The 26,507-nt window shown below is 47.8% G+C and overlaps 1 protein-coding gene and 2 long non-coding RNA genes across 6 annotated transcripts in view; 2 read left to right on the top strand and 1 right to left on the bottom strand.

Moving 5' to 3' along the window:
- LOC140844561 (uncharacterized) overlaps positions 1-24,875 on the top strand; it is a 34,337-nt gene extending 9,462 nt beyond the window's left edge. Inside the window, exons 2-6 of one of the 4 annotated variants that reach the window (XR_012123082.1) lie at positions 17,795-17,900; positions 18,416-18,604; positions 20,599-20,650; positions 22,050-22,160; positions 22,327-24,875. This is a non-coding gene — a long non-coding RNA (uncharacterized lncRNA). Of the gene's footprint in view, positions 1-17,794; positions 17,901-18,415; positions 20,224-20,598; positions 20,651-21,777; positions 22,020-22,049; positions 22,161-22,249 lie in introns of those variants that run through there. The other 3 variants (XR_012123081.1, XR_012123080.1, XR_012123079.1) reach the window with 3 other exon arrangements.
- Positions 111-2,951, bottom strand: GSTP1 (glutathione S-transferase pi 1). The gene is made up of 7 exons (XM_073217426.1): positions 2,830-2,951; positions 2,503-2,538; positions 2,125-2,231; positions 1,952-2,039; positions 1,473-1,576; positions 551-658; positions 111-378 (listed from the first exon to the last, which is right to left on the bottom strand). Coding segments are annotated over exons 1-7 (633 nt in total). The 5' UTR covers positions 2,831-2,951; the 3' UTR covers positions 111-189.
- On the top strand, positions 1,923-7,310 carry LOC140844562 (uncharacterized). The gene is made up of 3 exons (XR_012123083.1): positions 1,923-2,059; positions 2,638-2,918; positions 7,185-7,310. It is a non-coding gene; the product is annotated as an uncharacterized lncRNA (long non-coding RNA).
- Positions 24,876-26,507: the final 1,632 nt, after the last annotated feature.

The following is a 26,507-nucleotide window of genomic DNA, read 5'->3' as shown; positions in this document are numbered from 1 at the left end:
GTTCTCCAGGAAGATACCTCAGTTGTGTTTTAGTGTTCCAGTATCCTAGCCAGCTGCCCTGTCCCGCCCAAGAGCCCTGGCCCCAGAAACTCAATGTTCTCAGCACTGCATTCTGTTTGGCAAATTTTATTGTCCTGAGGAAAGGAGAGCAGGCAGCCTCCTTCCTCCTGTTGAGGGGGCCACAGGCACTCACTGTTTTTTGTTGCCGTTGATGGGGCGGTTCACGTGCTCAGGGGAGGCCAGGAAGGCCTTGAGCTTGGGCCGGGCGCTGAGGCGCGCCACATAGACTGAGAGCAGGGGGAAGGAGTCCAGGCAGCCGGGGGCCAGGACCTGGTGATTCAGCAGCAAGTCCAGCAGGTTGTAGTCTGCAAAGGAGATCTGCAGGGCAGGGGGCACAAGTCTCAGTGGATGGGGGTGTGGGCAGGAACTGGAGCCCTTCCCAAGTGAGCCCAGCTTTGCTGAGCCAATGGCTCACATGCTCTCTCTGCACCTATGTCCCACCTGTAAGAAAATGGCAGTGCAGAAGGGGCAGGACAGGGCCATTGCTCACCTGGTCACCCACAATGAAGGCTTGGCCCCCCTGGTTCTGGGATAGCAGGGTCTCAAATGGCTTCAGGTGCCCCGGCAGTGCCTTCACATAGTCCTCCTTGCCTGCCTCCTGCCAGAAGGATAGCCCTGCCAGTCACCCTCCTAGTCCTCACAATGCTGCCCACCCAGCCCCTGCCCCAGCCTCTGAGACACATCCATCTGTTTGCCTCATCTCAGAGAACCACCACCCACCCGGGCTGGAGCCCCAGGGCTCCCCTGTTCCCCCCACCCCCCAAGGCTGCTGCCACATGCTGTCCCTTTCAGCCTTGAGTCTGCTCTACCCCATTCCTGCCTTTCCACCTGCCATGATCTCTCACTAGATTATACCTAGATCTTCCTAGATTGCACATTCGGACACCACCCTGCTTAGACTCCTCGATAGCTCCCCACTGCCATCAGGAGAATGCCAAGACAGCCAGGTCAGGGCCTTCGGAACCTGGGCCTGCTGCTGGCTCCTCCAGCTCCGTCACCAGACACTCTCCCTCAGACCCTCAGGCACACATACGCCTTGCCTCTGCTAAACTGGCCCTAGGTCCCTAGATGTGCTCTCTGTCTGCACACGTTGTGCACCTGAAAGTGCCAGCACCCGTTTCCAGAAGTTGGCTATAGATTTTCCTCTTCCTATACCTGCTCCAGGAAGCCTTCTTGACGTCCCCCAGCCAAGATAATCCACCTCTGGCTTGATGTCCCCTGTCCTTACACTGTCCTGCTGCTGACCATTGACTGAGTCCATCCCCCAGGCAGTGAGGGTGAGTGCTGTCTTATCCATAGCAGCTCCTGGCCCCCACCAGAGCCCGGCCCAGCCTAGGCGTGGCGTAGGGAGAGAGTACAGGGAGTCCCTTTCTTTGTTCATCCCTCTGACCACCCGCACTGTCCGCGCTCACGTAGTTGGTGTAGATGAGGGTGGTGTATTTGCAGCGGAGGTCCTCCACGCCGTCATTCACCATGTCCACCAGGGCCGCCTCCAGCTGGTCCTTCCCATACAGCCCTGCAGGTCAGGAGAGCAGAGGGCATGAGTGGGCACCTGACACACACTGCTGGCTGATCAATGACAGGCCATGTGTGTGTCTGCAGGCCACAGCCAGGAGGAGGGAGAAGGGAGAAGGCTCTGGATGCAAGGGGTGGTCCCGCCCACAGAAGGTACTCAGAGCTCAGTGGGAGGTAGCCTGGCTGAGGGCAAGGCCTGCAGGCAGACCTGGGCTTGGCCTTGGGCAAGTTACCTAATCTCCGTGTGGCCTCATTTCCTCCACTCCACAGTGCTCTGAGCGGTTTGGTCTAAATGGAAGAGGCTCAGGAGCTGGCCTGAGCAGATGGCCGATGCCACCCACCCCTGCCGAGGGCCATGTGCAGCCTTACGACTCACCGAGGGTGCGACCCAGGTGTCTCAGGATGGCATTGGACTGGTACAGAGTGAGGTCTCCGTCCTGGAACTTGGGGAGCTGCCCATACAGCTGCAAGGTGACAAAGCTTGGTGAGTGATGCTGAGCTCAGTTGCCTCCCACCCTAGTTTTGCTCCCGTCTGGGCACGCCACTCACACAGGACGCCTTGAGTGGGCCCTGCAGCCAGGTCTCCTTGGTCACCACCTCCTCCTTCCAGCTCTGGCCCTGGTCAGCCAGCAGCATGCGCATGGCCTCGCAGCGTCCTGGCGGAGGAGACAGGGCTGTGGGGTTGGGGCAGAGACCCCAGCCTCACAGTACCTTGCAGAGGGGCCATGGGAACAGGGGTTCCACCTCACTGGACACTGGGGAGGTTGGATACTGTAGGCCAGGGAGCTCAGGGGCACATGGTAGGAGGCACTGGCTACTTTAGGCACGTGAAGAAGGGATATGGGGGATAAGGGCCCCCCTCAGATGGCGGAGGGGCGTGGTCTGCATCCCCAAACCTCTGCCTTCCCCCCAGTCACAGGCCCCTACCTCGAACAGCAAAGTAGACAATGGTGTAGGGCGGCACTGGAGGAGACAGAGAGGTTTGTTAGTCTGGGAGAGAAGTGTGACGCGAGTACAAGTCCGCCCTGGGGCCTCATTCCCTGCTCTGGGCACTCCGGGCAGGTCTCTGCGCTGGGGGGTGCCTCCCCCCGTCCCCCCGATGGCATCGTGGGCCCCGTGAGTCCCCATCCTGACGCCAGGGTCCTTCAGGAGCCCCGCTTGGAGCTGGGGTCCGCGCTCGCCGAGCGCTCCGAGCCCTCGGGAAACGCCCACCGCAGCCCCAGAAGGGCCCCCAGGCCCGGGACGCCAACTCACTGGTCGCGGAGGACACGCAGCAGCAGGCCGCAGAGCTCTGGCCCGGAGGGCGGCGCCCCGCCGGAGAGGGCTGTGTGGCCCCGCCCAGCGTGAGTCAGGCCGCGGGGCCCCGCCCCGCCCCGCCCCGCCCCCCGCTCCCTCCGCGGGTCGCCTGTCGGCCTTGCCAGACACCCTCCTGGGGCCGAGGGGCTCCCGCAGGGGCTGCGGGACGGGCTCCAGCGCCTTCCAGATGCCTTGGGGGTCACCCCGTCCAGCCCCTTTCCCTGCTTGGGTCTCAGATAGCAGAGGGACAAACGCAGGTGTCTACCTTAAAACGAAGACAGCCAGTCATTTTATCAGCAAAATGGGTTTATTCAGGAGTAGCGAAGAATTGCAGTTCAGGGTAAGCAAGTTGTGACAAAATCACAAGCGAGTCTGGAGAATAAAAGAGAGAAAAAGGAGGAAGTTGGGCGGCGCTGCTTTGGAGGAAACTGGGAGGCCGGGGTGGCGATGGCCTCGCGTTGGCTGAGTTGGGACAGTCTGTCCCCGACTGGGCGGCTGCTGCGGGAGGAGAAAATCTTTTATCCTCCTGCCGGGAAGTTCAGTCGGATCCCGCCTTTTGGGGAACAAGGTGACCCCTTCCTGTGGGGTCTGTAGTTGGCGTGGGGTGGTGGTGCGCCCCTCCCACTGCCTCCCAAGTCTTAATTTAAATGAGGTGCCCTTTATTGTTTCACACTCTGCATGTAGACATTTTTGCCTGCAGAAAAGGACACAATAGACGCCACACAGAGATGGACACACCCCCTGCCCTGAACACAGACACACACACACACACACACACACACACACACACACACACACACACGTAGTTTTTCATACCTGCCATTCATCTGGATTCCACCTTCCTGGTTCTTGTCAGGTACCTCAATGTTTCCTACTTCTGAAATTTCTCTGAATTGCCTCACTCCAACTAAAATACACTTATTTATTAACACATTACCTGTCACTCCCCTAACAGGAAATGGGCACCACCTGTTTTAAGTAGAAAGTCACTGTAAAAATAATAACAAGAAGAATGATATGGTGTTTAGAAATCTATCTGGACCAAGAGACACTAGACAAACCCCTCCACCCAATCCAAAGCCTTTCAAAAGTCTCATTAGCAGATGTTGGATGTTTCTGGCACAGTAGCACCAACTGAGCTGTGTCCCTCAGTGTCATCAGGATTAGGACAATTGCAAAGGGTTCCAGGAAGAGCTTCAGTGCTGTTTACGCCATCTGTCTGCCTCAGAACCTGTTTCCAGAGGTTCAGGCCCTACTCCAGGACCCCCTGATGGCCGTGATGCAGAGCCCAGCAGTGGGGATCATCCATGCAGCGTTTTTGTCAAGACCCCTCCTGGAAAGTGAGCCATGGCTGCAGGGGAGCCAGGCCCCCCACGTCGGGCTCATCTGGCCTGGGCCCTGGGCAAGTTCTCCAAAACACACCTAGGTGGGAGCTTCTGAACTTGGTGGCAGTGGAGAAGGAGGCCTCAAGGGAAACTAAGGGGTTCCTCCTTCCCTGAGATGGGGACCTAGGAGGAGAGGCAGTCACTGGGGGACACTGTTCCTTGCTGGGCCTCGTGAGTCTAGGCATCAGAGGGATTGGAGAAGGGGTGGTCTCCAGGAGGCAGAAAGAAAACCCAAATGAGAGCTCAGAAGTGCAATGGGGTGGAGTGTGCAGAACTGGATTCCTGCCCAACGGGTCACTAGAACAGTGATTCTGCAGGGGCAATAAGAAGCCTGAAGAACACCATTAGTATATCAATAACTTTTATGTGGCCAATAAAACAATGTCCTTACTGCAGGTAGGGTGGAAGGGTGGCCCCCTCTGGGACTCACCCAGCCACAGGTAGTCTAGGCAAGGACAGGCACTGTTCTGGAACCAGCATTTCAGGCCCACGTGAGGGCCAGGCCAAGTCTCCATCAGCACAGTGCCTGGGCCTTAATGTGCTCCAGGCTCCCGCCCAGTGGCCTGGGCCTAGGGTCACTGCCTCCCCACCCCAAACTTCTCCCTCTGGTCCCACAAACACCTTCTTTATCCCTTGACATACAAATCTCTTTTCGTCCTCTTCCCGAAAAGCTTAATTTTCTCATTTGACCTGAGCAAAAGCCACCTGAACTTTGCCTTTCCCAGTCTCAATGTCTGGTATTCAATGAGCTGCAAAAAAATCAAAGAGAAACAAGGCAAAGAAACACTTGCAATTTTATATCAAAACCTGTGAACAGGTCCTTCTCTGCTACATTCTCCCTTGCAGCAAAATCTACAGCCCTGTCAAAGACAACACTCCCCAGCTGCAGGCACACACTCGCACGTTCACACTCACGCCGTACCTTTCCACACTGTCACACACTCAAACACAACTGCATGCGCGCGCACACACACACACACACACTGTAGGGAATGGAAGCTCACTGGGCAGCGCAGAGGCCTCTCCAGGGCCTCACAGGGACAGCCAGCCCCAGGGTCTTCCTTTGCAGGTAGGGGCCTGGGTCTGGGCTATTAAGGGGGGTGCTGGTCATGGCTAGTATTTCTCCACCCCCAGCCCTCCTGCCCCTGTTCCTTTCCCACCTCTCTGAGTGGCCATTAGCCTGACTCAGCTTCCCTGTTTGCCCTGAGTGGCCCTCACGTCTATCCATTTGCCCTGTGGGCAATAGATTTCTGAGGTTCATTCCTCCCATGGTATGGTCACAAGGTAGTCCTAGGCCAGTCCTCCTGTCCGCTGGACTGCATATGTGTGTGTGTGCACGAGTGTGCACACATGCATGTGCTCAATTCCTAGTGCATCGTTGTCACTAGTCTGTGCTAGAAACCCTCTGCCCACCCCATATTCTTATAAATTCTCAATGCCTGGTATCTTGCTGCTGTGAATATTTTATGTTTTAGTTGGGTATGGGAGGCACAGAGAAATACTAGAAATACTACTAGTTTTATAGGTATGTATCTGGCAATGTTGCTGAAATCTTATTGATTCTAATAATGTGCTGTTTCCAGAGGCCCTTCTAGGTAAATGAGCACATCATTTGTCCATGAGAATTTATCTCCTCCCTTCCAGCCATTATACCTTATATTTCTTTTTAGTTCTTAAACACAGTGACCAGAACCTCCATAATACTGAAGTGCACTTATACGAAATTGTACTGCTTTGTTTCTGACCTTAAAGGGACATAGTAGGCATGAAGCAAGGAGACGCCTGTTCTTGGGCTCGGGCTCGCCACTGCCTTGGTCAGGGTGTCTGGGCTGAGGGCCATTATGTATAACATTTGCTAGACTTTTTGGCATCTAGTTCAGCCAATACTCTTCTATTCCTAGTTTAGTAAGAATTTGTATCATAATAAGTAGCACATCTTATCCAATGCGTGTTCTACATTGCTTGATGTTATCACATGCTGTTTTTCCTTCGTTTTTATTAGTGTTGAGAATTATATTGATTCATTTTCTGATGAATTCCTTGAATAAACCCTACTTGATTTATTGTATTTAGTGTATTATTTCTACTACAATATTGTATATTTTGCTTAGGACTTTAACATCTCTGTTTACAAATGAAATGAAAATGTAATTTTGCTTTGTCCTTATCTGGTTTGGGAATAAAAAATTTCACTAATTTCACTATCCTCATAAAATTTTCTGGGAAATGTTTTCTCTTCTTTCTATTATCTGGGATAACGTATAAAAAAATTTTTTTTTTTTACTTACCTCCTTTCTTTTACCTTAATTAGTTTTGTCACAAAAATCTGGTATCTTATAAAGAACCAGCTTTTGGTTTTCTTAACGTTCTTTATTGACCTTTGGTTCTTTTTATTTTCTTTACGATAAGTTTGTAATCTTACCTCATTGCGGTTTTAATTTGCATTTTCCTGATGATTAATGAGAATGAGAACCTTCTCATGTGCTTATTTGCCATCAGTGTTTCCTCCTTGTTGAAGTGTCTGTCGAGTCCATTTTTAATTGGATCGTTTTCATAATGTTGTGTGTTGGGAGCGCAGAGAGGAGGAGTGGGGGTGGGCTGCCTGGCAGGGAGAAAGCCCAAGGTTGGTGGTGTCCACTTTTGTTCCCAATATGTAACTAGCGAAAGGCACGAATGCAGGGCGGAGCAATGACAGCCCCTCAACAACTCCAGGGAGTGTAAGAACTAAAGGCAAACTGCTTCCCTCTGGCATCTTATTGCCACTTCAGCCCCTGCCCACACACATAACACACATGCACATGTACACCTACCCACACATCCTATACACACACACACGTAGATTCAAGCGGCCATCGTCTCTGGGAGGGGGTATGTCTCACTTATTCCCGTAGTTTTGTTTGTTCCTGAAATCTTTACTTCTCTCTGCAGTTTCTCCGTGGTCGCATCAGAGAGGGAGACAGCAGTGCGCGCTCATTCACCATCCAAACATAGGTGGTACACTATGGACCTCAGGTCATCCATCACCTACTTTTTTTTTTTTTTTTGTAGGCTCCAAATTTTTATTTACATTTTAAAAAAAAGTTTTTTAGTTTTTTTTTTTTTTTTGAGAGGGCATCTCTCATATTTATTGATCAAATGGTTGTTAACAACAATAAAATTCTGTATAGGGGAGTCAATGCTCAATGCACAATCATTAATCCACCCCAAGCCTAATTCTCGTCAGTCTCCAATCTTCTGAAGCATAACGAACAAGTTCTTACATGGTGAACGAATTCTTACATAGTGAATAAGTTCTTACATGGTGAACAGTACAAGGGCAGTCATCACAGAAACTTTCGGTTTTGATCACGCATTATGAACTCTAAACAATCAGGTCAAATATGAATATTTGTTTGATTTTTATACTTGATTTATATGTGGATCCCACATTTCTCCCTTTATTATTATTATTATTTTTATTTTTAATAAAATGCTGAAGTGGTAGGTAGATGCAAGATAAAGGTAGAAAACATAGTTTAGTGTTGTAAGAGAGCAATTGTAGATGATCAGGTGTGTGCCTGTAGACTATGTGCTAATCCGAGCTAGACAAGGGCAATAAAACATCCATGGATGCAGAAGATTTCTCTCAAAACAGGGGGGGTGAGGTTCTAAGCTTCACCACTGTTGATCCCCAATTTCTCACCTGATGGCCCCCCTGTGACTGTGCCTGTCTTAGGTTGTTCCTCCCTTGAGGAATCTTACCCGTCTCTGGCTAACCAGTCATCTTCTGGGGCCATACAGGGAGATGTAAAGTTGGTTAAGTGAGAGAGAAGCCATATTGTTTGAAAAGGTTAGCTTTTTACTTCTTTGCAGATTTATGCCCTGTGGCTTCTATGCCCAGCATTTGTCTTGAGGTATCTTTACCACTTGGAGGTATTATGATACTCGGTAAATTCGATATGAGGCACAAATTCTATTTAAGGGTTATAATTAGGAAGGAAGAAGAAAAGCTATAGAGGTAGCAGATGGAAGAAAACATGGGAGGATTATTTCTTTGACATATCTTCTTGTAGAGTAACTTAAGCATGTATCGGTTTTAAACTACTAACTAAATTGTGCACACATTAACATAATAGGAATACAGTTACATAAACAAAGCAGATCTATAATTACCAGCCATCTCCAGTGAAGCCAAGAAAACCAGTTAGGCACCCTAGGCATTTGCATCACCTACTTTTATAAATAACGTTTTAGTGGAACCAAGTCAGGCTTGTTCATTTTACAAATAATGTTAACCTTAAAATTAAAACAGTCAGTTTATCTTATCAGCAAAAACATGTTGACTCAGGAGTAGCAGAGAATTGCAACCCGGGACAGGACAGCTACAGCAGAACCACGGGCATGTCTGGAGAATAAAGAAGTCTTCTACAGAGGAAGGGACGGAGTTAGGAGGGGCTGTTTCCAAACCAGCAGGCCACTGGCGGGGACTGGGAGTCCCACGTATTGTGGCTTCTCATTCGCTGAGTGGTGAGCGTCTCTCATTGGCTGGGTCTGAGGCGGGAGGCAGAGGGGGGAGCGGCCTTCTTCCTGCCGGGCGGTAGGCACCCAGGCCGTGCGGCCCTCTCTCGCGGGGGCACCTGAGATGCCCGCGGAGCGGGCACGCGAGCTTCTCCTGTGGACCTCCCAATGCTGTTGTCAGTGAGGTTTCCCTTAATTAATTCTCACAGTATCTGTGTACTGCCTTTTGTACCACAAGGGCAGGATGATACAATGATTTGTAAGGAAGTGTATATTTGGTCATTCAGATGACCAAAATATGTTTCTCAGATGTATTTGGTCGTTAGCTGCAGTTCCTGAAAATGCTTTAGAGCCATAAAGGTGAAATGGGTGTCGTGTTAGTAATGAAGGTGTTTGGATCTGAAAACAGGTTCAAGTTTGCAAACTGGACAAGGGGTCATGACTTTGCTGAGCTGACTGCCAAAGCCCCTAACCATCTGCTCTTGATTTCCTTGGATGGTCCCGACCGGGCAGTAATCCTGTCGGTCAGCCGCCTGCTTTACCCTTAGGAACACTGAGGCCTCTGCGTCAGGGCGTGCGGCTGCCCTCTGCCCTGCCTGGTCTTCTACAGTAATTGCTCCCACTTCCTTCAGGGGATTAAGCTCCCACCTGGCTACACTGTCTGGGGGTTGCCGTAAGGAGCTCTTTCTATACAGTGTCCCCATCAGTCCTGGCCTGCAGAGGGGCCCTGCACTGAGCTCCCCAGTGACCCTGGGGCCCCCCACCGGCACATCCTTTGCTGCTTTGGGAGATGAGAGGCTTCCGGCCTTGCACAGAGTACCCACTGTAGGGTGCCACCTTCTCCGAGCCTTTTACTTGCATCTTCCACCACTGAGTTTGGCACTCCTGGCCTTCCTGTCTCACTGAGTGTGGCCATGGCTACTTAGTGCCACCCTAGCAGCTTCATTGTGCCATTTCCTGGGGTCCTTGACAGAACTTAAGTCCTGTGTCCCTGGGGAGTGCTCCCAGGCAAGTAAACTCCTCGGTTCAGCGATGCCTTCTGCCTGCCTTTGGGTTCATGCTCTTCGAGTCCAGCCCTTGGTGTGTCCCCCATACATGCTGGCGGGTCCTCAGCTCCTTCAAATGTGGTCTCCTACCTCCCTAATCAGCCAGCCTGTCCCACCAGGTCATATGGTGACTTAACCTGGTTATTTGCACAGTGGCTGGGAGAGGCTGAGGGGTTAGGTGTTATCTTGCAGGGGGAAGGCATTCTAGTAGGTGGGCTGTGGGTGGGCATTAGCGCTTAATGGAGGACAGGGGGCATTTCTGGTTCCAGGGTACAGGAGAAGCTGGGTACTCAGGATGTGGGGGTATCAGCCCAGACGTTGCCATTCCATGTGGTAGGGCCCCCTGACCCCAGCACTGGCCGGAAGCTTCATCTTCGTTGATCTCGCCTCTTGTAGGATTGAGGCCCCCGCTCTGCCCACTAGCTTCGGGAGGTGGAAGCCTAGCTATCTTCCTTCAGGCCACTTAGCTTTTCGTGCCAATTCATCACTCTCAGCCTTTGCCACCTTTTGTCCAAAGTGTCAATCAAGCTTAGCAAAGGACACCTAATTCTACCGTTCCTGTAGGGACAATTTCCTTCATATTCCTCCCATGCCTGGTCTGTTGTGCCAGCCGGCACATTCCTTCCCTCCCCACTGGCACCCCATTCATCCCCCTCCCCGTCCCTCTTCCCCAGTGAGTGTGGTGATCATTCCGCTACCTTATGCCAGGAGCTCTCTGAGCAGCCTGCCGTCACTGCCAGCTGGCTGGTGAGGGATCCTGCTCCAAACTCCCGTTCAGTGTCTGCTTTCTTGGGCCTCTTTTCTTGGAGACAACGCCTATCGGAGAAAAAGGGTGGAAACCAGATTGGGTGGAGGGAGAAATCGGGCTGCAGTGGGGCAGCAGCGAGGGCCTCAGCCGTCCCACAGGAAGCATGGGGGCTGGGTGCTTCTGGAGGATTGTCCTCGATTGGGACGTTTGGGCCTTTATGCTCCTTTGTCGACCAGTCACAGGATGTGGTCTGTCTAGGGGAGGGTATGACCTTGGGCAGGTGAATATTTTCCAAAGCAGCTCCAGCACCGGCGCAGCCAGGGCTGTTTGCCACCAGTGTACGCAGGGACTGGGGAGTAAGTCCTTTGGTTCAGAAGGTTCTCAGCAGTGCAGTACAGAATCTCCCCAGCTAGGAAAACTGAAAAACAGGGTAAGAAAGAGTTCTTGGACATTGGAAATGATTGCCAAAATAAAAGTCCGACTGGAGGGATGGAATATAATGAAACATTTTATAGCATTTTAAAAAGAGGGAAAATATTTTTTTTAAAAAGAGGTAAACTATTAAACAAAAAAAAGGGAACGAAGACAAGAGACGTGGAAAATGAAACCAGGAGATCTGACATCCAACTAATAGAGCTGAGAAAGTGACATCATCAAAGAAATAGTGTGAGACGCTTTGTGAGCCAAAGGAAACACATCTCCAGTCCGAAAGACCTCAGCAATCCAGGAAAATTAAGAGAAGGAAGGACTTGCACCTATACCCACGGCTGAGAAGTCTTAGAGCACCAAGAATACAAAAAAGGTCCTGAAGCTTCCCAAGAGAAAAACAGGCCCTGTCCCAAAGAATGGACTCAGGCTGGCCTTTGGCCTCCTACCTGGAAGGCTGGGGGTAGGAAGACCAAAGCCGGGCCTGACAGGTCAGGGCGAAGGTTCTCAGCCTCCAATGTACACACTGAGCCAAGCGGGGAGACAGGGACTTTGTAGATATGAAGGGCTCAAAAAAGTTACTGCCATGCCTTTCTTAGTAATTCATGTGACATCTTGCTCCAGCCAAACAAGGGAGTGAGGCAGGAAAGGAGAAGGTGGGGTACATTCCTGCTCTCCCAACACCTCCTGTGGGCAGGGCCTCAGGCAGAGGCTCAGGTGGGTGGCAGCCCCCAAATCAACATCAGTCACTCAGGGACATGCTCAAGGCCTCGAGAGCCCCAAATTGTCCTGTGACTCTCCCCAGGGTGGGTTCAGGAGCCTGCAGTGGAGCATGGGGAACAGAGCCCCAGAGGCCCTGCTAAGGACCAGCCTGTTACTGGGACTTCACTGGGCACCTGGTGGACTCATGCTTCACTCAGAGTTGTTGATAACGACCCCTTTCAAGACCAGAACTCCACTTTATGAGTGTACCACAGATCTGTGGCAATATCTTCTGCACTGTCTTTGAGGGCACCTCTTGATTCCATGAGATTGTCTAACACTGCCAGAAATATTTACTCTCTGTCCTGGATGAAACAAGATGTTTGAGAGGATTTAATAATGTATGATAAAAAAATCTGGACAAATTGGAAGCTGATGTTCAGAGCCTGATAGGAATTTTTTTTAGGCTTTCTCCCTAAGTTAAATGTACCCAGAGAGAAAGAAAAATGTTCTGACATAGGTGGATGGGTGTGTCAGTCTTTTTGTTACTGAAAACTGGTCCTTATCACTGAAGGCAAATCCCAAAACACAATGACAAGGTTTTGAGGAAAGGAGAGGAATAGTTTATTAATTTGCCAGCAAATGAGGGAATGGCAGGTTGATGCCTTTAAGAGCTGCTGTTCCACAGAAGCATAAGCAGTTTGTAGGACGACTGCTTGTAAGAAATAAACGGGTTTCTCCCACTTTATTTCTCCCTTTGACTGATTTTGGTTTCAAAGGTATTTTGCCCCAGGATTCCACCCCCCACCTACCCCAGTTACAATCTCCAAATGCAAGGAAAGTAAAATGTATGTTTTTGGTAAAAGACGAGCATGAGGAATGGAGATGCATTTTTTGAGGGAAAAGAATGTTGTAGAAAGTTGGGGAAAAGAAATCTGTAGAAAGGAAATTTATGCCATAGTCAAGACTGACAAAGATTGGAATGGATATGTTTTAGTATCAAAAGTAAACTGGTACAAAATTAGAATTTAGTTTTCTTTCTGCTAAATGGACAAAGTTCTTTTTTTGGACTTTGGTCTACTTTTGATAACAGATTGTGAAAGTCTTTACCTTTTAAGTTATCTGCCTGAAAAACCAAAGATTCTGTGTTTTACCAAAATATTTTCCTGTATTTGCTGCCTGTATCATGTCTTTGATTCCTTAGGAAAATGAGTTTTCTTAATATTGAAAAAGGTAAGTCTGACTAATAGATAATTAAGTATTAAGTTTCATAATGTTCTGTGATTTTATTGGGGCAAGTGCTTTAAAACCCTTAAAATTATTTTTTACTTTTTAACAAACTTCCCAAATACAATTCTAAATGTAGTCTTTTTTTTACTCAGAAAAAATGAATATTCCAAATGATTTGTTAAACTAATTACATTTATTTGATATGTTAAATTACATGGGAAGCATTGTCAAATAAGAAGTCTAAGCCCTTTTATGTTGTATTTGTATAGGTATGTAAGTGTAACTCTGGGGAAGGGAAATCCTGGGGCAAAGTACGTTTGAAACCGAAATCCGTCAAAGGGAGAAATAAAGTTTAAAAATCATTTATTGCTTACGGGCAGTCATCCAGCGTCTCTCCATTTCCTGCTGCGGCAGAAGCGAGCGAATCCTCCCCCAACCCTCTCTGGTCCAGATAAACCCTCACTGACCCACTGATTACCCACTGAGAGGGAGATGGACCACTTCTCTCCACCCCTTGGAAACACCTGTTGATATAGAGATGTGCTAACGCCAGGCGAGAGATTCTGGAAATATTGCAATTTTACCCACAATAAGTGTTCTAGTAATCATGTGAGATTCCTAGAAATCTGCTTTGTTTTGGTATAATGTTTTCTCTTGTATTAATTACTCTCTTACCTTCTGAAATTGCTGTCATCAAAACTGAGGCTCAACTAAAAGCACTAAAACCTGAGGACCAGGGCAACACCCTAGCTGACTTTCACGCAAAGGTAGCCCAACAGTCTATCAAGATGGTGGCATATGAGGATGAAGTCTGTTCTGTTTCTGGAAAAAATTACCCCTCATTGCCAGACTTTTGCCTTCCTGATGTCCTGTAACGTGGCAACGCTCAGCTCCTGGATCAGAGAAATTAAGATAGGTAAACAGTGGCTGTCAGTTCAATAACCAGCCAGGGTGTGGGAAATCCAAGATGGCCACTTGTTTTTTCCCAGCTCCCTGACAAATCCCATATTTTGGGTTTTGCATTCCTTCACCCACCATTGTGCATTTAAGATGATGCAAATTATGAATAGCCATTGGTGGGGAGCCTTCCACAAACTGCAAAAAACGTCTACCAGCAATGCCTGACCTGCCAGAACCATAATCCTGGGAAGAACTATTTTTGTTCTCAGAGGCCTCAGACCTCTTCTGGGGGCTTCAAAGGACCCTTCAGCCGGACTTTATTCACCTGCCACTTAGTATAGTTAATCAACATGTTCTTGTCATCGTATGTGTGTTTTCCAGATGGGGTGAAGCCTTCCCTTGTCTCAAGGCTGACTGCCCTCATGTCGGCAAAGAGACCGTTAGAGAATGTGCTTCCCGCTTAGGTACACCTTCCAGGGTCTCCAGTGCTCAGGTCACCGCTGGCTGCACTGAGTGAATCATGTGAGCCTTAATGAAAGCCTTGCAAACTCCTTGAAATGATTGCTGTCCCCATCATCCTCAATCACCAGGCAAGACTAAGAGAACTAATAGGATCTTCAAACTTAAAATTTCTAAACTTGCCAAAAATGACTGGATTTCCTGACCTAAGGTGTTTTGCCTTTGATCTTGCTGACTGTCCTCGGCTCCCCCTGTTGAAAACATAAATGCATCCAGCATGAGATAGTCACTGGAAAATTAACGTCTTTTGGTGAAAGAAGACTTCCTGGATTCCGATTCAAAGGATCCTGTTGGTCACAGCCTAGAACATGGGGACTGGGTAATTCTGGAAACGTCATTAGCAGAAGATAGCCCTTGAGCCGTGTTGGAGGGGACGTTACCACGTGCACCTGACCCCTTACACTGCTGCCAAACTAGACGATGCTGGGGACCTCCAAATCAACTGACAAGTAAGAGAAGTAGATGAAGGCGGACTGCTTCCGCCCAAGATCAAGACTGTATACTTGAACTAAAAATGAAACCCTGTCTCCTTCTTTTCCATTCCTTTCCTTTGGCACTGGCCTGGAAAGATAACACCCTCATCTGTATCTCCCTGGCCATTGCTAAGGGAGGTAATCTCTGGAATTTAGGATAACCTTTCACTGTGCCCCTAGCCTTTCAAAAGCAAAATAAGACATCTCACTGAATTCACATTACTGAGTTAGAAAGGACCTACCAGGAGGCTTTCATGATTCAGGACTCACCCTTTGGCAGGTCCCTACTTGTCAGTGAGGCTGTGATCAGGAACTCCTCCTTCATTCTTGAAGTTATTGCAGAATAACATAATGTTCTTAAGATGTTAGCTACCCAGCAAAGAGCCTTTGCCTTTCTGGCCAAAGTTGTCCATGATAGGCTAGCCCTTGATTATATTACTATATACACCCTTGCTAAGCAGGAGGTGTCCATGCTATAGTCAAAACCACCTGCTGTACCTGGATCAATGATTGTGGGAAGTTGAAACCCAGTTACGTAAGATCACTGAACAAGCCATTTGGCTGGAAGGAGGGACTCATTTTGTTTTGATTGGTTTGGATCTTGGGAAATATGGCTCCACGGTACATGCCAAACGTGAGGAGTTATCTGCTTATGATCTCTCTGCTGCACTGCATCCTCTCAGGAGCTTTAAATGCATGTTTAAATGCAGCCACTACCTACCAGCAGATGATTTCCCTGAGACAGGAAATGAGACTGGAACTTCAAAGGAGAATTGAGGACAATGACTAGCCTAAGGATGGTGAACCAGTTGGGATTAAGCAAAAACACCATGACCCACGAATGGCACACAGAGGACTAGAAAAAGACCATGAGAACTACATAGTGGCACCTGAGAGTGGTGCTAAGGCCTTAAATTTTGATCACACCTCTCAGGTAGGCTGAGTCTGATCAGAAGGGGGAAACTGTTAAAGAGACAACAAGCCCAAAATGGAGTCATTTGCCCTCCCCCCACAACCACAAACCAAGACTTAATTACAGTTTCAACCTATTCCAGGAATGTGACCTTGTATCTATGAGTCAGGAATTTTCTGGTCAGCACCAGTGAGGTCATCTGTCACACAGACCCTCCTCAAAGAAAATGGGAAAATCTGTTCCCTGCTCTTCCTTCTAAAGGAAAGGAACCTGGCCTGAAACAATCCTTTCTGTTCTTTTGTTAATAACTTCTTGCTCTACCACCTTCCTATAAAAACCTTCCCTTCTACACAGCTCCTCAGGGCATCTCTCAGCCTGCCGGGTGGGATGCTGCCGGATTCATGACTCTTAATAAAGCCAGTAAGATCTTCAAGTGTATGCTATTGAGTTTGTGTTCTAACAGCTGACTCTACGAGGTGCTCTGTCAGAGTGTGGGGCCACCTGTGCCACTGATCTTATAGCAAGTCACCCAGAGTCAGAGCAGAATTTAGGCAGAAAAGAGCAGCGGCTTCCCCAGACACCAGTCCATAAAACACAACTGGAATAAACCAGTTATAAAGTGCCCGTGTACTGCCTGCCCCCTCCGTGGTTCCTTAAACAGCTGGTGAAACAGGATTGGCCCTGCCCCACTGAAGGAGTCAGGAGGGAGAAAGAAGACCTTGATAACCTTGGCCTCTCTTTCCCGAGCACATTTGCAAGGCCTATTCACTAAAAGTCATTGTGACTTTTAGTCAGAAATTCAGAAAGTCAGAAATTATAAACCGAATACTGTATGAGGCCATGCTGTGTATTGGCAACAAGTGACTTATTGTATCATCTACACGAAAGGCTAGCATAGGCGTCCCCACTGGTTCCCTGGCCGGAAATGGGAGGAGACAGGGGCAACGCCCTTAGTGTGACAGAGGGAGCCAGGAGCCTCGGCACCCCCACGCCACGGACCCCCCACGCCACGGAGTACGGACACCAGCCCCATGCACATGGCGCTGGACTTCCAGTTGGGCGAGAGAAACCTAGCTTGGCTCTGCAGGTTTTGTGACCTCAGTTGAACTTTTATCTAATTAATACACAACCTGAAGCAAGAATGAAAACTATAAGGAAGTAGGAAAAGGTTGGGGATTTTTTTTTCAGATACTAAAAGTGAATCTGTTTCAGTAAGCAAGTTACAAAAATTAAACCAGCTTCTATGCAGTCAAACTAAGTATATTTTCAACAAATATTTAAAGACTGGTTTGAAGGAGAAGCAAATTACTAGCACACCTGTGCCCATATTTCACAGCCAGCCCAATTCTCAATGTAAAGAAAAAACATTTGCTGTCTTAAGGTTATAGCAGGTCGATAGGCAGGCTGAGCAGGGAGGAGGGTGGGGACTTTGGTAAGTATTTACATTCGGTTAGATTCTTGTATATATTCTAAACATTCCATGTAAACTGCTCTCTGGGGAGGGAGGGTATAGATACCAGACCTGCCCAAACTTCCCCTGAAAGTACACGCTATTAGCATACTGAAAACGACACCCCTTGGGCCACACAGTTCCTAGGCAGACCATCTAAGGACAAAAAGGGGATGTCAGCCTATTTCCCAGAAATCCCCTCCTTACTCCGAGAGGGCCTCACCTGTCCAGGTGAGTATTCCATGCCCTGCGTAAACACCAGCCATAAGACCGCCCACCAAACCCGTCCGCGCCACCCGTCTCTGGCACATGGCCGCGCTCCCCCCTGAGTGTGTACTTCCGCCTCATTCAACTACCCTTTGCTTGTCCTGCTCCACCTGCTCATGGTGCCAATCAGTCAAGACCCCTTTCCCCCGCTGATGTCTCACCCAGCGCACAGGGTCATCTCTCCGGATTGGCCGGCCCGACAACTTTCAGTAGTTTGTGTGGCAATATTACACAAGCGTTAAATGTACGCAAAGTTTCTCGGCATCATTAGTCATCAGGGAAATGCAAATTAAAACCACCTCACGTATTGGATCACCACTACACACCCATCAGAAAAACGGAAAGCACCGACAATTCCAAAAGTTAGTTCACAGGGATGTGGCAGCCACGCTCAGGCACTGTTTGTGGGAGTGTGAAAAGGCCCCGCCACCTTGAGACTCTGTCTGCGGTGTCTGTTAAAGCTCCGTTCCCAGGTATGTACTGACAATGGTTAATTTTAGTGTCAGCTTGCGTAGGCCGCAGTATCCAGACGTATGGTCAAACATTATTCTAGATGTTTCTGTGAACGTAGTTTTTTAGATGAGACTTTTAATGTTTAGTAGACTGTGAGGTAAGCCCAGTACCCTGCATGTTACAGGAGGGCCTCATCCAATCCCTCCGAGGCCTTAAAAAAGCACCGACCTCTAACAGTTACCAAAGGAAAAGAGACTGGGGAGGATGGGTGGGAAGGGAGGGATAACGGGGGGAAAAAGAAAGGGGGCCTTACGACTAGCATGTATAATGTGTGGGGGGGTGCGGGGCGGGCTCTACAACACAGAGAAGACAAGTAGTGATTCTACAGCATCTTACTACGCTGATGGACAGTGACTGTGAAGGGGTATGTGGGGGGGACTTGGTGAAGGGGGGAGCCTAGTAAACATAATCTTCTTCATGTAATTGTAGATTAATGATACCAAAAAAAACAATTTTTTTTTAATAAAAAAAAAAGAAAAAGCACCGACCCCTCCCCAGGAAGAGGGAATTCTGCCAGGAAACTGCCATCAGACTCACCCGCAGCATCAAATCTTCCTTGGGTCTCCAGCCTGCCAGCTGACCTGCAGATTTGGGATTTACCAAGCTTCCACGATCGCATGAGCCGATTCTTTTTCATAAGAGCCCCAAACTGGAAACGACCCAGGTATCAATCAAGGGGGAAGGGGAAAAATCAGCTGTGTGGTCACCCAGTGGGACAGTGCCACACTCAAGGGTGAATCCCACAGATACTGCGCCAAGGGAAAGAAGCCATGCAAAAGAACATAGTATAGAACTCTATTTATATGAAATTCAAAAACACATGTGGTACTCATTTATGGTGTTAGAAACCTGAACAGTGTGTCCCTCTGAGGGTGTTAACTGAAAGAGAGCCCGCGGACCCCTCTGGGGCGCTGCAGATGTCCCATATGATCTGGTGGTGGCTGCCCAGGCGTGCACACACATGAAAGCTCACCGCGAAGCCACTCACGAGCAGTGCACCTTACAGTACACGCAGGATGCCTCAACAACAAAAATTTAAAAACATTAAATCCTTAAAATTAGAAAAAAAAACAGTTGAGGAAGATTTTCCTCTGTGTGAGGGCTTACTTTCAGTGAAGTAATGAATTTCCTTAGCACTTGTGGTTCGGTGATTCTGAAAACGGTGTGAAGGCTCTGCAGACGCTCCTGAAGCAGTTCTCTGTTTAGAATTGGACCCCAGCTCACTTTATTGTGTACAAAACATACCCTACGATTTCCATCCACCGAAATGTGTTGACTTTTCTGGCCCACTGTAGGATCGATTTTGTGGATGTTCCACGTGTGCTTGAAAAGCAAGTGTATTCTGCAGCTGTTTAACTGTTCTGTATTCTGATTGTTTTCTCTGTCTGTTCTATCAGTTACTGAGAGAAGTGTGTTAAAATATCCCACAATGGACTGGGAGAAAATATAAATGAAACAATATTGGCAAATAGACACACACACACTATCACAGTTTAGTTTATTTCTCATTGTAATTCTATCATGTTTTGCTTTATGTAGTTTTGAGGCCATGTTATTAGATGCATACAAATTTAGAATTTTTACAACTTTCTGATTAATACAGAAGCTTTTCCCATGAACAAAATTCCCTCCATATTTTTAACTGTTTTATTTGTTATTTGTTTTTTGTGTGTTTTTTTGCAATAAAGTATTGCCAGCCTGATATTAATGTGATGCACGAGCTTTCTTTTAGTTAGTGCCCTCTGGCATATCTTTTCCATCTTTTCATTTTCAAACTTTCTATATCCTTATGCTTTAAATGTGTTTCTTGTAAAAAGAATACAATTTAATGTTTTTTTGTAATTTTGACAGACACATCCTGTCTTCTAACTAGGGCATGGAAGTCTATTTCATTTTTTTACCTAAACTCTTTCCTTTGGGACAAGTCAACCTCTTGTCTTGTAAAAATGAATTACAATATCACACCCAGGATGTTCACATTGGCACAATCTATCAGCCTCGTTCATATTCCTCCCGTTTTAGTTGGACTCCTGTGTGCGTGTGTGTGTGCATGTATGTGTGATCTATGCAATTTTATCACCTGTGTAGATACATGTATCCATCACTACAGTCAAGACACTCAGCGGTCTATCACCCAAGGATCCCTTGTGTCACCCCTTTACAGCCACACCTACTTCCCTCCCCACACCTGCCCTCTCCCGTCCTTAATCTCTGGCAACCACTAAGCTGTTCTCCATTTCTATAATTTGGTAATGTCAACAACATTATATAAATGGAATCAAACAGTATGTAACCTTTGGGATTCTTTTTTTTTCTCACTCAGCACAACTCTCTAGATTCATCCAGGCTGTTCTGTGTATCAGTATCTTTGCTGTTCAATGTATCCTTTTTTGTTGCAGTTACTCAGTGAACCACAGTTCATTTAACCACTCACCACTGATGGATATCTGGGATTTCCACCTCGGGGCTGTTATGAATATATAAACATCCATGCACAGGGTTTTATGTGTGTGACCACTGACTTCCATTTCTTTGGGATAAATGTCCAAGATATTGAAATTGCCAGGTTGTATGGTAATTTGCATGTTTAGTTTTATAAGAACCCACCAAGCTGGTTTCCAGTGACTATGCCGATTTCCATCCCCACTGGCCCTATAGGAGTGATCCAGTTTCTTCAAATCCCTGCCAACACTATCTTTTAGCCATTCTGGTAAGTATGTAGTGCTGTCTCATTGTGGTTCTCATTTGCATTTCCTGAGTGGCTAATAAAATTGAATGTCTTTTCATTTGCTTAATTTCTATCTGTGTATCATCTTCACTAAAATCTCTTCATTTCTTCTACCCACTTTCAAATAGAATTGCTTGGGGTTTTTTGATAGTTGAATTTGAAGAGTTCTTTATATATTCTAGATACTAGTCTCTCACTGGGTATGTGGTTTACAAATATTTTCCTCCCACTCTAAACTAGTCTCTTTATCTTCTTACTAGGGCATTTTACAGAGGTCCAATTTATCAGTTTTCTCCATATATGGGTCCTGCTTTCAGTGTCAAGCCTCAGAACTCTTTCCCTAACTCTAGATCCTAAACATTTTCTCCCATCTTCTGCCGACGGTGCTCTAATTGCTCCAGCACCATTTATTGAAACGTTGTCATTCCTCCCCTGAATTGTCTTTGCATCTTTGTAAAAATAATCAACAGAGCAAATTGTTAGGCTGGAGGAAGGAAAAACAAGGACATGCAAACAGAACAGAGAGATGCCATAGGGGGAGAACAGACCAGACCCCAAGGTCCCTGCCTTATATGGAAAGGGGGACAGCTCTTCCTGAATTCCATCCTTCTGATGTGCCAACTAAGACCCGGATGTCAGCCTCCTCCCTCTTGGAAGGGAAAAAGTTTCTAGTTGACTATTATGTCACCTTTAGCCAATCATACCTCTTCACACCCCCTAGGATCACTTGCCCACTCCTCCCCCTCCTAACCCCTTGTAAGCCCTGACCTCCCCGACCGGGTGTGACTTCCCTGGCCTGTAGTACTCAGACTGCGGAACATCACCCGGGAGTGGCATTCAAGGAAACTACCTGGCCCTTTGTTTCCTCTCTTTGCCTGCTTATTTCAGCTAAAATTTATCTTACACATATCTGTGGGTGATCTATTTTCATTTAGTTTAATTGCTAATACATATTTGTGTTTCAGTCTGCCTTATTTTGTGCTGTTCACCCTGCCTGCTCTGTTCTCTTTCTCTTTCTTGCTTGCCTCCTTTTACATAGGTTGAATATATCATTCCATTTTTCTTTACTACTGGTTTATGTGTCATGCATTCTGTTTCTATTCACTTAGGGTTACTGTCTTGCCAATGGGTTTCAGTTCCAGGCAGGTTCACTATGGATTCAATGAGACCAAAGAAACGACAGTAGAATGTTCTTGGGTTGAAAGGGTTATACCCAACTTAATTCCCATGGTGGCAGGTCAGTCACTAGAATCCCATCACTCAGAGCGAGTCTGCAGGCAGCAAGCCGGTCTCTGCCTCTGGGCCTCTCTGCCCCCGCAGCCATCTCGGTCTCTGTCCTCAGTGCTGCCACCACTCCAGTCGCATCTCTGCTCTCCTGCAGCCTTGCAGCCATACCGCCGTGCCACCCAGAGCCCTGGGCGGAGCTCTTTATACAGAGTCAATAACACCATATTGCCCACACGTGTGCAGTGAGCCAGCCGACCAGGGCCAGGTGAGAATCCTGCCCACAGGAACCTCCACTGTCTACTCTCACCCTAAAAATAACCCACACATCCACCTCTTTGCTTGCTTGCATCTCAGTTTTTCCACCTGACCAGTCACTTTCTGCTGAAGAACATCAGTGACTGACAGCAAATTCTTTCCATTCTCCTGAGCAGCCCCTCTGCAATGTGAGTTCACTGCTCCTCCACCAAGGACTTTTCTGCCTCCTGAGCCTGGGCCGGGCCCTGCGGCATCCCTAATGTCTGTGGCCATCAGCAAAGTGAAAAGCCCTTGAGCACTGAGGTGAGCCCTGCTTGCTGCTGGGAGACCTTCTGCCGCTATTCGACCAAGCTTGGGTTGGTCTCCTGGAGAACAAGGGATCGTGTGGAAGGAGGTCATTTCAGCTGCAGGGTGTCTGGGAATGAGGGTGACCTGGATCATCAAGCCCCAGCGAGCTGGCCCAGACTAGGAGAGTCACTGGGCCATGTCCCAGAACTGGGAGAAATAAGACATGTGAGTTGTCTTATTCATATTGGGATGGCTTGTTATGTAACAAATAAACATAGTTACAATCATTTTGGGTTTTCTTGGGTCCCGTGACACCAGCAAACAGAGAATAACTCTCCTTTGGGAGGCAGAACTGCACCTGTCCCCATGTGTAAACATTTGTCGAGCTATGTAACTGAAGTGCACCTACTGTATGGAAGTTATAGCTCAGTTAAAAGGTGAGAAGAAGAAAATAATAACATAGTCCCTCTCTGTAAAGGTTTCTCATCATATAATATGGAAACAGACATGTAACTGAGCATGTGAACACAAAACATGATGTGCTTTTAAACCTAGACACCCAGACAGTGGTCTGGAGGCATAGTGGAGGAGAAACGAGGGCCACCTTGAGAGCTGGTACAAATTGTTGGGGTGCAAACTGACCCTATCCATCAGCACGTCTTGCATTGGGCCAGAGTGAATGCTGAGCAGCTGCATCTCTCACTTCAAAACAGCTCAGGCCAATTCCAGGCTCCTCGCATCAGCCCTCCCAGGAATCAGGGAGATGTTCTAGATCCGAGGGCATCTGCAGTCCTGGGAGAACGTTGCCATGTGGAAAAAGACATGAAGCCTCGGGATGTGCAGCGTGGACAAGCTGAGCCGTTCCCCACAGCCGGGTGTGACGACCGTGTAGATCTGAGGGCTCAGATGCACACCTGAAAGGAGCAGAGATGCAGAAGGGAAAACTACCAAAGCTCTTTGTGGTGGTTTTACCTTTATGTGCCAATTTGACTGGGCCAACGGATGCCCAGGTAACTGGGTAAACAGTATTTCTGGGTGTTTCTGTGGGGGTATTTCCAAAAGAGATTAGCATTTGCTCTGGTGGACGGTAAAACAGGTGGCCCTCCGCACTGTGGGCAGGTGTCACCTGATCTGTTGAGGCCTGACTAGAACAAAAAGGCAGCGGAGGGGTGAACTTGGTTTTAAAAAATTCACTTGGAAGTCACAGTAATCAAGACAATTTGGTACTGGCACAAAAACAGACCCATAGACCAATGGAACAGACTAGAGAGCCCAGATATAAACTGAAGCATATATGGTCAATTAATGTATGATAAAGGAGCCATGGACATACAATAGGGAAATGACAGCCCCTTCAACAACTGGTGTTGGCAAAACTGCACAGCTACATGCAAGAGAATGAAACTGGATTATTGTTTAAGCCCATACACAAAAGTAAACTCAAAATGGATCAAAGACCTGAATGTAAGTCATGAAACCATAAAACTCTTAGAAGAAAACAAAGGCAAAAATCTCCTGAATATAAACATGAGCAACTTTTTTCTGAATGCATCTCCTCGAGCAAGGGAAACAAAAGCAAAAATGAACACATGGGACTACATCAAACTTAAAAGCATCTGTATAGCAAAGGGCACCATCAACAGAACAAAAATGCATCCTACATTATGGGAGAATATATTTGTAAATGACATATCCAACAAGGGGTTAACATCCAAAATATATAAAGAACTCATGCCTCAACACGCAAAAAGCAAATAACCCAATTAAAAAAATGGGTGGAGGATATGCAGAGACAGTTCTCCAAGGAAGAAATTCAGATGGCCAACAGGCACGTGAAAAGATGCTCCACATCACCAATCATCAGGGAAATGCAAATAAAAACCACAATGAGATACCACCTCACACCAGTTAGGTTGGCCAGCATCAAAAAGACTAAGAACAACAAATGCTGGTGAGGATGTGGAGAAAGGGGAACCCTCCTACACTGCTGGGGGGAATGTAAGCTAGTTCAACCATTGTGGAAAGCATATGGACGTTCCTCAAAAAACTAAAAATAGAAATACCATTTGACCCAGGAATTCCACTCCTAGGAATTTACCCAAAGAATACAACTTCTCACATTCAAAATGACAGATGCACCCCTGTGTTTAGTGAAGCACTATTTATAATAGCCACAATATGGGAACAACCTAAGTGTCCATCACCAGATGAATGGATAAAGAAGATGTGGTACATGTACACAATGGAATAATATTCAGCCATAAGAAAGAAACAAATCCTACCATTTGCAACAACATGGACGGAGCTGGAGGGTATTATGCTCAGTGAAATAAGCCAGGCGGAGAAAGACAAGTACCAAATGATTTCACTCATCTGTAGAGTATAACAACGAAGCAAAACTGAAGGAACAAAACAGCAGCAGAATCAGAGACTCCAAGAAAGGACTAGCAGTTACCAAAGGGGAGGGGTGGGGGAGGGCAGGGAGGGAGGGAGAAGGGGATTGAGGGGTATTATGATTGTCATACAGGGTGTTGGGGGGATCAGGCAAACAGTGTGGTCCATCTTACTACACTGATGGACAGTGACTGCAATGGGGTGTGGGGGGGTGGGAACACGATAATATGGGTGAATGTAGTAACCACATTATTTTTCATGTGAAACCTTCATAAGAGTGTATATCAAGAATACCTTAATAAAAAAAATTCACTTGGAGAGGACATTGCAATGCAGTATTATTTCTTTGTTTTGTTCTAGAATCAAAGACCCAAGTGAGGATTTGTTTGAAAAGTCAAACTTCGAGTTTTGCTAGAGTTCAACTCATCACCTTTTTCCCCCTCTTGTTTGATTGCATATTTGTACAAAACATATGGTGAAAGAAGGGACATGGCTTCCACAACATGTTGATGGGGATAACACCAAAGAAAACGGTGCTGTTGATATCTCCAGAGCAAAGTTGTTTTCGGCCATTTACCGAGCACTTATTCGGAGCCAGGCCCCGTGCAAATGTTTTAGGTGTGTTTTCTTCTTGGGGTGTCTAGCTCAGGATCACACAACTACTCAGGGGCACCCCGCTCCTCGCCTGCTCCCTTAGCCACCGTGGGCCCTGCCTCTTCTCGTGAACGAGCCCCACTGGGGGGGCTTCAGGGCAACGCGCATCGTTCAGGCTCCACCACACTGGGTTCACAACCAGGAATCAAGATTATCAAAGGAAAGACTCCTGTAGGAAGGATGAGAACTTGTCCCAAGCACCGACCACCACCTGTGCAGGTGACCTCCGAGAAGACACCAAACCTCCACCAGAGCAACGAGAAAACCTCCGGAAAAGGCTCCTGGAGCCTCCGAGCGCCTGCGTCGCGTTGTGAGCCGTGAAAGCTGCGCCCCTCGCGTCCAGCCCTTAAGCCGGGTGGTGTCAGCTTGGTTGCAGCCCTGTATTAGTCATCTACTGCTGCCCAACAAATTACGTCAAAAGTCAGCCACTTAAAACAAACATTTTCATCTCTGTTTCTGAGTCAGAAATTCGGGAGTGGTTTGGCTGCGTGGTGTCTGGTCAGCGTCCCTCTTACACAGAGGCTTTAGTGCCGTTATTTAGGTGTGGCAGGGCCAGCAGACTAGGAGGCAGTGCCGTTGAGAGGGTACTTCGTTCCGATCCCAAGGGGAGGGAGCACGCCACACCACAGGGGCCACGCGAGGAAGGGCCCCCCACCGGGGTCGCTCAGGAGGCACAGGGAGGTGGGGGCTGTGCGCAGGAGCCTTCCTGGGGTCTTCATGGGAAGGACAGGTGAGGCAGGGGAAGCAGCCTGAGAACTGGCTGGTCTGGGTAATTCCAGGGGCTCTCAGGGGCAGGGGCTGTCCTCGGTCGGGTGGTGCCTGCCCTGGGGTGATGAGGGCAGGTGGACCCAGTGAAGGAGGCAGTGGAGGTGTGGGCGCTGCATCGCTTGGTTTGCAAGTGAAAGGTGTGGTTCTCCGGCAAGTTGTTCAGCAGCTCTGGGAACTGGCTCACCCTGGGAGTTCTCCAAGCATCAGAAGACAGGAAGTAAGGGGCCACCTGGGATGGGTCGGGGCAGGACCC

This window comes from Manis javanica, chromosome 11 (assembly GCF_040802235.1).
Source record: "Manis javanica isolate MJ-LG chromosome 11, MJ_LKY, whole genome shotgun sequence".
In the NCBI taxonomy this organism is placed as follows: domain Eukaryota; kingdom Metazoa; phylum Chordata; class Mammalia; order Pholidota; family Manidae; genus Manis; species Manis javanica.
The sequence above is the reverse complement of the archived record's forward strand: the minus strand, read 5'-3'. Positions and strand labels throughout refer to the sequence as shown.

What these genes read in the sequence shown, in the direction of transcription:
- GSTP1 (XM_073217426.1), bottom strand. An exon ending in CCCTCATCTACACCAACTAC is followed by an intron (nt 659 to 1,472) that starts GTGAGCGCGGAC and finishes TCCTTCTGGCAG; the next exon opens with GAGGCAGGCAAGGAGGACTA. An exon ending in CCTTCATTGTGGGTGACCAG is followed by an intron (nt 379 to 550) that starts GTGAGCAATGGC and finishes CCTGCCCTGCAG; the next exon opens with ATCTCCTTTGCAGACTACAA.